A 15,489-nucleotide genomic window follows, 5' to 3' on the forward strand; every position below is an offset into this window, starting at 1 on the left:
TGCTTTCTTCACTTGGCTTCTAGAACACTGTATTCTCTTGGCTTTCCTCCTTCACTGATTTTACTTCTCAGTTTCCTTTGCTGATTCGTTCTCATCAACACCCTTATACCATCTCCAAAGCAAAGTTTGTGGTTGCATATCACACATAAACCAATGACTCCCAAGTTTGTATCTCTAGTCCAGATCACGGTGGCTTGTTTCTAATCTCACCCTCTTCAGCCAAATGTAGCCTCGTGAAACTCTTAGATCACATCATTTTTCTGCAAAACCTTCCAATGTCTTCCCATCTGCATCAGTTAAGGAAATGCTAGCTCTGTAAGAGATAAATTCTAATATGTCAGTGGCATAAAATAGCCAATAGAAGTTTATTTCTCAGAAAAAGTCCCCAAATGGAGTCCCTGTTCAGTAAGCAGGGTTTTTTTTTAAGTTTATTTTGAGAGAGAGAACATGCGAGCAAGCATGAGTGGGGGAGGGGCAGAGAAAGAGGGAGAGAGAGAATCCCAGCAGGCTCCGCACTGTCAGCGCAGAGCCCAGTGCGGGGCCTGAACCCATGAACGGTGAGATCATGACCGGAGCCAAAACCGTGAGTCAGATGCTTAACCAACTGAGCCACCCAGGCGCCCTCCGTGAGCGATTGTTTAACAAGAACCTGGGCTCCTTCCATCTTGCGACGGGCCATCTGCAATACACGGCTTCTAGGGTTGCCACAGAAAGAGAAAGAACTTGGGAGAATGGCATGCGGCAGGTTTGTACGGCAAGGACTAAAAAGTAGACATCGCACCTGCTACTTTTCCTTTGGCCAGATCTGAGTTACCTGTGCACACTGCAGCCTAGCTGTGTCCACAGAAGGAAGAGGAAAGAGTCTGGTAAATAGCCAGTTCAGCCACAGGAAAAGGGAAAGTCCTTACAATAGCCTAAAGGCTCTACGTGGTGTCCCTCTCCTCCTCACCACCATCTCGCCTGTTACCTCCTCTCCGACCTCATTTTCTCCACTCTCCTTAATTACCACAGTCCAGCCAAACTGGCTCCTGGCTGCTTCTCAAACACTCCAAGCATGCTTCAGGTCAGGGCCTTTACTCTTGTTCCCTTTTCCTGGAATGTTCCTCCACCACCTCCGGATGTTCACTCACATGTCCCTCTCTTTATGAGCCTTCCCAGGCCACTCTTTCTAAGATTACAACACCACTCTGGATAGTCCCAGCGCTCTCTTCTCTCCTTCCCTGCCTTATTTTCTTCCTTGGCACCTATCACTACCTCCCACTCTATATATTTTGCTTTTTTACCTGGATTATTAGCTACATACCAGAACACAAGCACCATAAGAGAGTTTGGTCTATTTTGTCTGTTGCTGTCTCCCAGTGCCTAGAACAGCATCTGGCACACAGGAAACAATACATTTATTTGTGGAGTAAATGCTTAGTGGCACCGTATGGGCAGAACAGGGAATGCCTCAAGAACATCAGCCTTTTGAGGTTGACCTCACACCTGCCGTAAACATCCCCTCAGTGCTTCTCCCAGAGACAGAATCCAGGGCTAATGGGCTTTGGGTGCAGGTAAGGTGGCATGTCTTGTGTGCGTCCCCCCTTGCGTCCTCTTCCTCCTCCACCTACTTTCTAACTCTGGGGCTCCCTCGAAGCTCGATGTGCTTTCTTCTCCTCGGAAAGCTCACTTGTTCTCATGGCTCCCTCAGCTGCCTCCTGGCCAATGACCCTTCTAAGGATCTCCTCCAGCCTATCGGCTCTCTCTTTTTAGGTGTTCTGCCATCATCTTAGATTTCCCATGTCTTGAGCTCAACTCATTTCTCTTCCACCTACCTAGTTCATTCTCCCTGTTTCCTATGACTAAAACTTTACATTTCTGGGTGCTTCTTCATTTCTGTCATCTCAGCAGTCACTGGGTCCAGGACTTGTTATTTCCACTTTAAGAACTTTTCTCGTATGTAAGAGTTCTTTTCTACTTTCCTTGCTCTGCCTACGCAAAGCCCTTATCCACAGGGATCTCAGGGTTGCAGGGCGCCATCCCCGGCAGAGTCCCATTACCTTCCCCACCTTCCTCTAGAACACTTCTGAGATGGGTGGCTCTCCCACTGGTCTGCAGTTCCGTGAGGGCAGGGGCCATGTCCTATCCATTGTGGGTTTCCCAGCGCCCGACTTCAAGGAGTCACTTTTTAAAGTTTTTAAATTACTTCCTGATGCAGTCAGTTCTGTAGTTAATCCCGATTAGGAGATATTCCTCCTAGAAAGAACCGCTTTCAATCGCCTACCTCCCACACAGGTGCAAGCTTAGAAACCTTCAGAAGACCGACAATTCCTACTGCCTTCAGCTCAGGCTCCTCAGATTAAGACTTTGCATTACTTTGAGAAACTTGTATCTGTGTTCTCCCCTCATCTTCATGCCCTTCCCCCACCTTTTTTAAACCTCTCATCCCCAACCTGGCATGAAAACTTACCTGCTCCTCTGTTCCCCGCTTGCCCTTGTTCCTGTTACTGCTGTTGCTAAGTATTTGCATTCAAGAATTCCTTAGTCCAAAAAAAAAAAAAAAAAAGAATTCCTTAGTCCAGCCTGAGTCACACCTTCTTAGGAAGACCTCTTGGGCTACCACCAAGGGTCACTGTCACTCCTGTGTCTGAATTCCCAAAGCATTCAGTCAGCCTCTCACCTTGGCACTTAAAAGTATATTAACTTGCTTTGTATTTAACTCTCTCATCAGCATACTATGCGTTTCCATTGGCTTTTAAATTATAGAGGCTTTGTTAAGAACATACGTTTATGTTCCATTTGTTTCGCAAACGTAGTGGCCCTCATTTAATGCTTCTTTGAATTTCGTGACATGAAAATGAGTAAGTGAAAAATTTCCTATATTCCTCTTAAATCAGGGAAATACTATGGGTTCCGCCCATTCAGTTTACTTAACATTATTAACCATTTACTCTGAACTGGGCAGCAAGGTCAGAGCTGTAGATAAAAAGATGAGGAAGTCCTGTCTCTGCCCTGGAGCTTAGCCTAGAGGAGGACATATGGATAAGCAGCTTTTTATAGCAAAATTTGGCAAAGTGTATTGAAGACACAAAGTGTTAGGAAGGCAAATAAAGGATTATTATGTCTGGTGGGGTCAGGAAAGACTTCTAAAAAGCTAACCGGGACTTCTCTTGACATTCATAACGCAGAGAATCAGGAAAACGCACTTCGTCCAGGCGGAGAAGGTCACTTGAAGGCAGAACACCAAAGAGATGTGAAAGGGCCAGCCAGCTGTTAGGTAACACCGAGATAATGGTGGACAGAGCACAAGATCTGTGAGAGGGAGTAGATAAAGCAGAAAGATACACTGGAGCCAACGACTGAAGACCCTCTCGTAGGCCACCCGATCAGAGCAGTAGGAAAAAAATTGGTATTGTTCAATACAGCTGGGGACTGATGCAGGCGAATTAATTCGCTCCTACGTGCTAGTGGGCAAGGAGATAACTAGCAGAGTAATCCAAGAAGCCCTGTGGAGGCCGAGTCATGCGCTGTGGACGTGGCTGCCAGACAGCCGCGCCCACAAGCCGCCGGGAGTCGGGGGCTGGGGCTCATCACCCCCACACCACCGGGGACCAGCGTCGGGCGGGAATCCGGTCCACGCACTCGGCGCGCTCGCGGGGACGTGGCGCTTTCCAGCCAATCCCGGCTACGCGACTGTAGGGCCAATGGGTGTCCGGGGAAGCTGTGCGTCAGCGGCGGGCTCGTTGATGATTGGTCAGGAGGCCGCCGGCGAGGCGGATGGGAGCGGGGCGCGGAATCGCTTCCGGTTGGGCGGTGCTTGCGCGCGTGAGCTGAGCCCGTGGGTGAGAGGCGGCCGTGGCAGCCTGGGCTGGGGTCGCTACGAGGAAAGGTAGGTGTCGTGGCCCTCGGTCCTTTCGCACCATCTCCCTTTTTCGCTTTCTTTCGGTCCTCCCTCGCTCTCGACGCGGCATAGGTTCCCTTCGTTCCGGGCCCCTGTTTCTGCTAGCGCGGGGTTACGGGCCTTGAGCCTGCTCGCGACCCCCGAGCCCTCAGCGCGCAGTCTGAATCGAAGGCCGCCGCTCGCCCTCCCGCGCGCTCTGGGAAGGGGCCTGGGTCTCGGCGAACTCCGGCTCCCGGCTTTGCGTTGTGTGGGGTACTGTTTTGTGCCTGGCTTGCCACGTCCGCCGTCCTTGGGTCCCGTCTCTCAACGAGTCCCTCGGACTAGAGGGTCACTCTTGTTTGCCAACTGAAGGTCGGAGGGCAGTGGAATAGTAGTATTGTAACAGTTCTCTGCCACCTTCCACTAACCGGCCTACCTGTGTCCTCCAGCTCAGCCCCAAGGCCACATCCCGAGTGCGTCTGCCAAGAAAGTCGTGTTCGCCGACTTTGAGGGTGTAGAAACGGGGCGGGGGGAGCGGGGAGAAAGCGGGAAGACATTTTGTGATTTAAAATAAAACTTTGTGTGATTTTAAAGAAAAGCCGACTGTTTCTAGCCTTCATGTTTGGCTGCATCGTTCTGTCAGCGACAGAAAAGAGTTTTTAAACCTTTATTAGGGAATTGTAGCTTTTACCTTGTTTTGTTGCTTCTAGGTGCAGACCCTAGTTGTTTTTTGGCATATTATGTTCAGAAGTAAACTTAATTCCCTGTAGCTGCCCTGATTAAGAGCATAGTTGGTGGTCGATAGTTTTGAGAGCAGCTTTTGCATCAAGGCAAAAGTTTCCTGGGTCTCTTGCTAAAATTTTAGGGCCCTTGATCTCAATTACTGAGCGTGTCAATTCCCAAAATAATGTCTCTGGGAGTTGAACTGCATTCACTTCCTGGCGGCAGGGACCATAAAGTCAACGTTAATGAATTGGCAATAAGGTTGCTTCTAATACGATTTTATAACTGGGAAGTAGAGAACGTATAATCTCTGATAAAATTTTTTTGCCCTGGAGTGGAAGACACAACACAAATGTGTGTCTGACCTCATTCAGTAAATTTAGTTAACCAAGTAACAAACGATGGGCATCACTGAAGAATTTAAGTAGTATAGTACACATTTACAGTACAAACCTGTAAGTTGTAATTGTGTGTAGAGGATAGGTTGCCTAGGCCTTATCTGACTGAGTTTTACAGTGATTTAGGGATGTCCAATAGGATTTTTTTTGAGGATTACAGCTAGGAGGCCCATGAACCCATAAAGATGAATTGGGTATGCCTGAGTGGATGGTACTGGGTTTCAGCTGTGAAATCAGTTCATCACTCTCAATATAATTGTTTGCTTCCATTCATCCAGTGATGTGTCAAGATACTTACTGGTGGCATTTTATTTACATTGCACCTGTATCAGTAATTGATCAGTATGTTGATATTAACATCAAATTTCTAAAACATGGGTGTGGCAAGGGTGTTGGAAAGACAGAGGTGTAGCCAGGCCTAGACACTGGAGATGCTAGGCCCTAACATCCTAGATCCTCTGTGAATTCTTAAGTATGGGTGTGGCTGATGGTGTAATTTATGTATTAGAGTTAAAACAGCTGAAAGGCGCTTTTCTGATGGCCAGATCCGGTAAGGGGAATTGGGGGTTGGGAGCAGGCAGGAACTGCATTTCTGCCAAGTACTGTCCAGCTAATCTAGTAAAATGGTATATAAAAAGTGCAAGACACTGTATTAGGGACATAGAAAGATACCAGTTTCGGGGCGCCTGGGTGGCTCAGTCGGTTAAGCGTCCGACTTCGGCTCAGGTCATGATCTCGCGGTTCGAGAGTCAAGCCCCACGTCAGGCTCTGTGCTGATGGCTCGGACCCTGGAGCCTGTTTCAGATTCTGTGTCTCCCTCTCTCTCTCTGACCCTCCCCCGTTCATGCTCTGTCTCTCTCTGTCTCAAAAATAAATAAACGTTAAAAAAAAAATTAAAAAAAAAAAGATACCAGTTTCTATTAGCTGAGAGTCCTGCCTTTTAAACATGTAATATTTAGGAGCGCCTGGGTAGCTTAATCAGTTAAGTGTCTGACTTCGGCTCAGGTCATGATCTCATGGTTCGTGGGTTTGAGCCCCGCGTCGGGCTCTGTGCTGACAGCTCAGAGCCTGGAGCCTGCTTTGGATTCTGTGTCTCCCTCTCTCTGCTCCTCCTCCACCTACACTCTCTCTCTTAAAAATAAATAAAACATCAAAAAAATAAAATTAAAATATAGTATCTGTAGGGGAGCTAAGGAGACAGCTTAGAGTAGCCTATGATCTGTTGTGGAGTGGTACTAACAAATTTTATACAAGTTGGGAGTAATTGGTATAGATTACTTCCAGCGGGAGTAATCATAGTAGGTAGATCTTTTCATCTAGGACTTTAAAATTATTTATAGACATTTGGCACAGAAGGGAGGTTGAGCTAAAATAACTACCAAATTCTCAAGGACTTTATGCATGTTAAACATGCATGGCAAAGTTACAAGTAGAAAACAAAACTCCCGTGGCCACTTTGCAAAGCATTCCTGTGGCAATTAATTATGTTTTAAAGTTTCATCAGCCCCAAAGGAAACTTTTTTCTCTCAGAATTTTCTGGAATTTTTTCTTAAATTTTTTCTCCATAGCCAGAACAATGTTAAATTTGTACTCTGTCGCCCTGGGTATAGAACTCATGAAGCCCGAGTAATAGTTTGTCATTCTTAAAGCTGTTCTATTGCCAAATTTTGCAGTTTTCTGTTCTCAGCTCTTATAAATGTGTGCTCTCAGTACTATAAATAGTGTAATCAAAAGGTGTTCGTCTTGGGTCATGACCTCACTGCTTGTGAGTTCAAGCCCCAAGTCAGGCTCTGTGCTGACAGCTCAGAGACTGGAGCCTGCTTCAGATTCTGTCTCCATCTCTCTGCCTCTCTCCTGCTCGTTCTGTCTCTCTCTCAAATATAAAGTAAAAAATATATATTTAAAAAAGGTGTTAATGAACTGTCGTAAATTTGTTTCATCACTAGAAAAACATTGAATAAATGGCTGTCATAACTTTTATCAGATCACGAAGGATGACATTCCTTTAATGTGATAATGCATTGGTGGTACTTGTACTAAAGTCATAAGTAAAGAGTGTCAGATAACCAGATTGCTTTAATTTCTAGATTTCATAACCTGGGCCTTATTATAGGCCCAGGCTGTTCCCCTAATTCAAAATTGAAGTAGTCACTTAGGGTTGCCTTTTTTGCTGAATATCCAGCTCCGAGAACGGGAGTTTTACTGCCACACCCATTTCTCTCACTTGTTGACTTTGAGCAGTGGGTCTTTGATCAACCAGAATATCTGTGGGATCACTCAGTGGTAATGTTCTTGAGAAGTTGTATTTAATCCAGACATCTAAATTTCCCTGAAACAATTTAAGTACTCTATGACCAATGACTGGGAAGGAAGGGAGGGAAATAGCAAGAATTAGAGCTTTCAAGGAAAATTTTGGATGACTAAAATAAACTGATTCTTCAGGCTAATCTTTGTTATTGAAGGAAATTCAAGCTTATGATATCAATCTTTTCTCCTTCTAAATTAACTGGAGCAATTCATGAAAATAACTTTGCAGAAGACCCTTATTGGTGACATACTTCAAAATGATGATAGTTACTTGATATTTTTTTCTGTTCTATTTAGTTTGTGACTAACATGCCACTATCCAATAAAAATACAGTACAAGTCACGTGAATACATTTCACCTGAAATTTTAAAGCAGGTTAAATTAATAATTTATTAAATCCAGTACATACAAAATACCCTTCTTTCTATGTAAAGTATAACACATATCACATCTTAATTCACACTAGCCACAGTTCAAGTGCTTAGCAGCCCATGTGACTGTTATTGTCCTGAACAGTACGGGTCCAATTTTTTTTTTTTTTTTTATAAAATGAGAAAATATTAGATGCTACCCTTGGTGAGGGAGGGGCAGAATTTTAGAAAGAAAAAACTTATAGGTCATTTAAGAAATAGATGGGGAGATGCTTTTTGCACAATCATTGATTTACCTTCTAGATCACATGCTAAAAATTCATACAACTAAGTCCTTCATTTATGTTTTCCTGATATCTTGTTATCCATTGATGTGTAGCTGTGATGAAGAGGGAAGGAGAAAAAGAAGGGCCATTTCGTTTTCTATCATTTGGTTTCAGTTTGGTTGAAAAGAGAAAGATGCTTCAGAAATTAACGGCACTAATGTAGTTCTTCAGTACCTCGTGTAAAAAGTTGTACTGTTCTCACATCTTCCCACATAAAATATCCTTTGTCTTGGGGGATATTCTTTGTTTCTACTTGAACATTTTTTATATGCTATATGGATTTAGATAAATCTAGTACAGTCTTTTTTTAGTATCCATATTCATGGAACAAGAGGCCTTTGTAAAGTTTCTAATAACCAGGAGTTGATATATGTGAGCACAAAGAGTGTATATTTAAAAAAAAAAAAAGTTATTTTAAGTGCAGGGCTTTTCATTGCCCACTGCAGAGAGATGAAGGTAGGACCATAGGCTTTGTCCATCAGGTGGTCTTTGATGACTTGTTCAAGCAGTTGCATCAGTGGTAGATAGCTAGATTTCAGGGTGGCAGTAGGTAGTGAGGAAGCAGAGATAGCAGCAGAGACACTCCTACTGGTGAAGGAAAGGGAAGGGCAAGCTTGAGTGAATAGCAAGGTCTGAACAAGACTGATTTTAGATTTTGGAGACCTGAGAAGTATTGACAGAATGGTGGAAGGAGACTTTACAGGGGTGGGATTGGAAGATTAATTGAGAGAGGGAAAGGAAAAAGTTGGATAGATGATAAAGCAGGAGCTCTTGACTTTTACTCTGGAATTCTTCTCTTGTTGTCAAGATGTTAAGCCTGATGGGGCGCCTGGGTGGTGTCCGACTCTTGGTTTCAGCTCTGGTCATGATCTCATGGGTTTGTGGGTTCAAGCTCTGTGCTGACAGCATGGAGCCTACTTGGGATTCCCCCTCACCCTTCCCCCCTCCCCTCCCCCTCCCCCTCCCTTCTCCCCTACTTCTGTGCCTGCACTGTGTGCCTGCACGTGTGCTCTCCCTCTCAAAATAAATAAATAAATTTTAAAAAAGAAAAGCGATATTAAGCCTGAAACTTAAATGTTTTCCCTCTAAATCACAGTGAATCAGTTACATTTCTCTATGTTACATGTATCAAAACTTTGCACGTATCTTTTCCAGGCCCTGGTAATGAGCTTAATGCATTTATTCATATTGTAACATTTAGGGTTTACAAGAGTTGTTAAGGTATTATGCCAGAATTGTTAAGGTATTATGCCAGAATTGTTAAGGTATTTTACTCTGGGGATGTAATTAGTCATTTATAAAACTTTTCTAAATGTGAGGTTCCCATACTAATAGGCATAAGGAAAATCTGTTGCAGTGACTTGATTTTACTTGATTTTGTAAACCTCTAGATACTGTTTGGATATGTAACAAAATAACAGAAATTTGTTGTCTCTGGAGAGTTTTGTAAGTCTCAAGAATTGTTTCTAGTTTGAGATGGAAGTTTTATTTTGCCCTAAAATAAAGGCATATTCACTTTGGCATTTAAGAGAGCCACTAAATCTCTAGTTTTCTCTTTACTGTTCCACAGATTTGATTGATCAGTTGAATTATTGAAGGGTAGCCTGAAGTTTTATTCTAGAACAGCATGTTTTACTTTAAAAAGTTTGTCTTTGTCTTAAGAGTAGTTGTTTTTGCTTCAGTTTCCTCTTTCAATCTAGAGAAATGGCTTGAAAATGTTTGTTTTGCAATACTGAAAAGAGTTTTTATAATATTGTTTAAAAACACAAAGGGGTGCCTGAGTGGTTAAGTCAGTTAAGTGTCCAACTCTTGATTCTGGCTTGGGTCATGATCTCACAGTTCTTGAGTTTGAGCCCCAGCCTGCTTGGGATTCTCCCTCTCTTTATGCCCCTCATCCCCCCACTCAATAAATAAATAAACCTAAAAATAATACAAACAGATAATACACATGAATGTGTACTCATTTACAAAATATAGACAACAGAGTACGGTATTAAAGTTCACTCCAAGCCAGCCTCACTACCCTACCCCATCTCTTCTCCCCTGAGCCTGGGGTTACCACCATTTACAGACAGATGTTTATCCTTCCATGCCATTTTTGTGCATATGTGTTATATTGTATACAAATATAAACAATCTGGGAGGCTGTTTGGTTTTTTTTTTTTACGTAAATGAGATCTTGACATTGATTTGCAACTTGCTTTTTTGTTGTTGTTCAACTTAACATGTCGGTAAATTTTCCATTTCAGTGCAGACTGATCCACCTCATTCTTTTTAACCTTTGCGTACTGTTCCATAATACAGATTTAATGTGTATTTACTAGTTCTCTGGTTTCATTTTCCATTTTTTTATCATTATAAACTGTCATTGTTGAATATCTTTGTGCAAGTGCCTTTGTATACAAATTTGGGTGTTTCGATGGAATAGCATGGAACAGAATCCTTATAAGCTTTCAGAAGCATATCTGAGTTCTAACATTGGTGGGAACAGCTTAAGTACCACCTTCTTCCCGTTTCTCTGAGTCTCTTGTTCTTTCATGTTGCTTCTTCTCATGGGTTTTCATCAGTCTTTTTTATTTTTATTTTTTAATGTTTATTTTTGAGTGAGAGAGAGTGTGAGTGAGGGGAGCGCAGAGAAAGAGGGAGACACAGAATCCAAAGCAGGCTCCAGGCTCTGAGCTGTCAGCACAGAGCCCGAGGTGATGCGGGACTTGAACTCACAAACCGGGGGGATCATGACCTGAGCTGAAGTTACATGCTTAACTGACTGAGCCATTCAAGCACCACGGGGTTTCATCAGTCTTAACAACCATCAAGTGAAAGTACTTTTGGGGGGGGGTGGGATTGGAACTCGGGGGAGTGACTGCCTTCCATTATCTCCTTAGCTGAGTTTCTGTTTGACTTATTGGCAGTGTCCTATTTACTCTCTATTGACAAATCCTCCTCTGCCATTTCAGGACCTTCTCACCCTTCTCCACTGCACTGCTTTCCCAGGTGTTGGAAATCCTTGTATGCATTTACAGGCTGAAAGTTATTCATGGAGGCCTCAGGTTTTGCTTTTGTATAATCAGCTCTCTAGGTTGTATTGGGATTAAACATATTTCTCCTATTTGCTTTCCTTCTGCTTTATATAACATACTCACCAACAGCTGTGGTAAACATTTTTTAGTTTATTGAATCCAAAGGACTCTAGAGGTGCTGAGTCGGTTAAGTGTCCTGACTCTATTTTCACTCAGTGTGATCTCAGGGTTTTAAGATCAAGCTCCGCATTGGGCTTGTTGGGCTTCATACTGAGTGTGGAAGCCTGCTTGGGATTCTCTCTCAGCCTCTTTCCCTCTCCCTCTCTCTCTCTCTCTCTCTCTCTCTTAAAAAAAAAAATCTCTCTCTCCCTAGAAGTAATTTTTATTTTTTTTTTAATTTAAAAAAATTTTTTTTTAATTTTTTTAATTTTTTTTTTTATTTTTGAGACAGAGAGAGACTGAGCATGAGCAGAGGAAGGATAGAGAGAGAGGGAGACACAGAATCCGAAGCAGGCTCCAGGCTCTGAGCCATCAGCACAGAGCCCGATGCGGGGCTCGAACCCACGGACCGTGAGATCATGACCTGAGGTGAAGTCGGACACTTAACCGACTGAGCCACCCAGGCGCCCCAATTTTTAAAAATTAAAAAAAAAATTTTTTTTAATCAATTCTGTAAATCCAAGGTAATGCAATGTAACTTCCTTTAACTGCTCTTTGGAGGTTACAAGAAAGATAATTAAAATACATCTGATCTGGCGTATTTAATTTCTTTATCCCCTGGAGCAATTCATTCTGGTTCCCAAAGTTTTGAGGCAGGATCAGATATATGCAGTTTGTTTATATTAAGTATACTTTCAGGTCAAACTTCTGAAGCTATCACTATGGCTGTTTGAGAGGTTAATTAAAATAGTGGTTCACAACCTGATGCTTTTAAAAAATGTTAATAGGAGTGGGACCTAGTGGTCATATTTTCTTGAGTTTTTGGGTAATACTAGGGTGCAGTCAGTCTAGATTAAGAACCCCACTGAGTTAAGTTATGCTGAAAGAATTTTCATGTTTTTAAAAATATTTACATAAAAATTATGAGCCCTTGGACCAAATGGTTCCACTAGTGACATCCTGTGGAAAGTGAAGTCTGGCTAGTTTAATCTGCAAATTAGGATAAGGTAATGCGTTTAACTTTCATGTGATGCAGTGACCTTCTGCATACTGAGCCTTTTATTACTTTCCTCCTACTGCTGTAACAAATTACCACAAACTGGGTGACCTAGAAGTTCATATAGTCTCTCCTAGTTCTAGAGGCTAGAAATTAGAAATCAAAGAGTTGGCAGAGCCATGCTCTGTCTTTAGGCTCCAGGGGAGGATCCTTCCCTCCCTCTTCGTAGCCTCTGGGGTTGCCAGGAATCCTTGACTTGCAGATGCATCATTCCAATCTCTGCCTCTTTTCATAACTTGGCATTCTCTTCTCTGAGTGTCTGTCCAAACTTCCCTCCTTTTATAAGCATATCAGTCATTGGATTAGAGCCCACCCTAATCCAAATGACCTCATTTTAACTTAATTACCTCTGCAAAGATCCTGTTTCCAAATAAGGTCACATTTGCGGGTACCAGGGTCAGGACTTCACATCTTTTTAGGGAGACACAGTTCAACCCACAACAAGCTTCATGCCTAATAACCACCTGTCTACCCAGTAAGGGAGCCATTAATCGCAAACGGAAATGAATAAGAGATTACATGAATTTACAAAAACTTAACTGCAGGGGGAAAAGCATTCAGAATCCATATTCTACTGGTGAAAGGTTAATAGTTAAAATACAAAAGTTGGGAAAATCTCTCCTTTTGATTTTTAATTTTATAGTTTTTTCTCTAAGACCATAACCTCTCTAGACAATACTGAGGGGTATCTGTAGAGTCTGATAAACAAGTTGCCATCCTGCAGCTTCTCTGCAAGTTTTTTTTTTCTTTTTGGTATTTTTATTTAATTTTTTTAAATTTACATCCAAGTTACTTAGCATATAGTGCAACAATGAATTCACGAGTAGATTCCTTAATGCCTCTTACCCATTTAGCCCATCCCTCCTCCCACAGTCCCTCCAGTAACACTCTGTTTGTTCTACATATTCTTTGCAATTTTTAATCATTTTTCAGTAAAGTGTTCCAGCCTTGTGCTTGTTCATTAGAATCACCTGTGACTGCCGAGATTCTAACAGTTGGACTAGGACCTCGGAACCTGTACTTTGAACAGCACTCTAGGCTGTCTTTATGCCCGGGCAAGTTTGGGAAACACAGTATAAGGAATGCTGAAGCAGTTGTTATCCATCACTGTACCATCTGAATGGTTTGATCTTTGAAGATGATTTGAGATTGAGCATAAATAATGAGAGACAACTTGGTGCTATATATAGGAGAAGGACTCTGCTCAAATGTTTCATGGTTCCTAATCTAATGATCATCAAAATCACCTGAGAACCATTTAAAACTACAGATGCATTCATTCAACTTCAAAGATTCTAATTCAATAGGGGGAATTTTATTAAAGCTTCTTAGGTGATCCTAATAACCAGCCAGGTTTAAAGACCAGACCTCTGATGTAGTACCAAAAGTAAAGTTGTTGGGAGTCAGTAAGTTAGTTTGAATTTAAATGTTGGTTCTTTGACTTTTTAGAAGGATTAATGTTTTACTTTGGTGTTTTTTAAAGGGGGCCTACTTACAAGGTGGATATTTTAACTGATTCCTTGTCAACTTCCAATCAGATGAAGGAAACTTGGTGAAAAATTCTTACCATAAAAATGGAAAGTCTCATATTCTACCATTCTTATTTTATGGATTAAGTAGTAATATTTGGGGTGAAATCAAATTAGTAACTGGATGTAAGCTTTTAATTTCTTGTTTAATTACAAAGCACACTGCTTCTGGAATTAACTAATCTTTGTTTTTCTTTAAGATCTGATTATCATGGACCTGCGGCAGTTTCTTATGTGCCTGTCCTTGTGCACAGCCTTTGCTTTGAGCAAGCCCACAGAAAAGAAGGACCGTGTACACCATGAGCCTCAGCTCAGCGACAAAGTTCACAATGATGCTCAGAGTTTTGATTATGACCATGATGCCTTCTTGGGTGCTGAAGAAGCAAAGACCTTTGATCAGCTGACACCAGAAGAAAGCAAGGAAAGACTTGGGTAAGGTGCCAGCTCTCAGGGGGCTAAAGTAACGACATTTCTTTATAAGCCAGCTCATTCTTTTTTTCTCTTTTGGCTTGGCAACCCAGTAAAGTTGTTTTGAACTACATCTTCTGAAAGCTAGCCACAGGATTGCTACCACTAAAATGTAATTAATTGCTTGCTTTCATACATTGCTCCACTGAATAATGGTTTTTACCTCATTCTACAAAGCAAAGTCATTTTTGCACAAAAGCACCAAATGCTACAGGACCCAGATTGAATTGCGTCTTGTTCCCCGAGGAACATTACAGGGGAGGCTTCTCATCCCCGATATTTTTAATTTTTAAAAATAATCTGTGACCAAGTATTCATTGTGCCCCAAGCCAAGCCATTGAGTGGATAATAAACTGCAAATGAGACCCCTGGGCTAATTTCTTTCTTTCTTTTTTTTTTTTAAATGTTTTTTTTTCAACGTTTATTTATTTTTGGGACAGAGAGAGACAGAGCATGAACGGGGGAGGGGCAGAGAGAGAGGGGGAGACAGAATCGGAACAGGCTCCAGGCTCTGAGCCATCAGCCCAGAGCCCGACGCGGGGCTCGAACTCACGGACCGCGAGATCGTGACCTGGCTGAAGTCGGACGCTCAACCGACTGCGCCACCCAGGCGCCCCTGGGCTAATTTCTATAAAGTTGATGATTTCTGAGAACATCCTTTATCCTCTTTGTTTTCATTCTCAGATATTTGCTTAATTAAAAACAAAAGCAAACCAATCATGCCTTTTAGAAGATTGTAATAAGTAATGGTCTTAATGTCCAAGTATTAATTGCCGTTTCAGTAACAGCTGGGTCATAGTTGGGTTCTGTGGTCTTAGCAGGCATCTTTGTACCTGGAAAATTGATGGTATACCAGTTGATAATTTCTGAGCATCTGAGAATGTTTTTGTTTGTTTTGGGTTGTTTTGTTTTTTGTTTGTTTTTGGCTCTCCTAAAGCCTTGTTTTTTAAGGAAATGCAGGTTATTTGTTTTTGAGAGGGGTAGGGGGACAGAGGCTCTTAAGCGGGCTCTGCCACTGACAGCAGAGAGCCCGACGTGGGACTCAAACTCACAGACCGTGAGATCAGGACCTGAGCCAAAGTGGATGCCCCCAATTTAGTTAATTTAGTGAACATTTTCTCCTTAATGAGCACCATTGGTGTAACTTTCTGAATTATATTCAAGAGGTTTGTTTGGAAAGTTGTACCACAGAGGAATTTCCAAAAGTATTTTGCCATCATGGATAGTGCTTTGATTAGAAGACATTATGGGGTTTGTTTGGGGGTGATACT

At 42.2% G+C, this 15,489-nt stretch overlaps 1 protein-coding gene across 2 annotated transcripts in view; it reads left to right on the forward strand.

Annotated features, from left to right (window-relative positions):
- The first annotated feature begins 3,740 nt into the window (after nucleotides 1-3,740).
- Nucleotides 3,741-15,489, forward strand: part of CALU (calumenin) — a 31,192-nt gene continuing 19,443 nt past the window's right edge. For both annotated transcript variants that reach the window (XM_043589456.1, XM_043589457.1), the window contains exons 1-2: nucleotides 3,741-3,868; nucleotides 13,951-14,182. In XM_043589456.1, the coding sequence (XP_043445391.1) occupies nucleotides 13,962-14,182 (221 nt within the window). In that variant the 5' untranslated portion in view covers nucleotides 3,741-3,868; nucleotides 13,951-13,961. The remainder of the gene's footprint in view (nucleotides 3,869-13,950; nucleotides 14,183-15,489) is intronic.

This window comes from Prionailurus bengalensis, chromosome A2 (assembly GCF_016509475.1).
Source record: "Prionailurus bengalensis isolate Pbe53 chromosome A2, Fcat_Pben_1.1_paternal_pri, whole genome shotgun sequence".
Taxonomy (NCBI): Eukaryota; Metazoa; Chordata; class Mammalia; order Carnivora; family Felidae; genus Prionailurus; species Prionailurus bengalensis.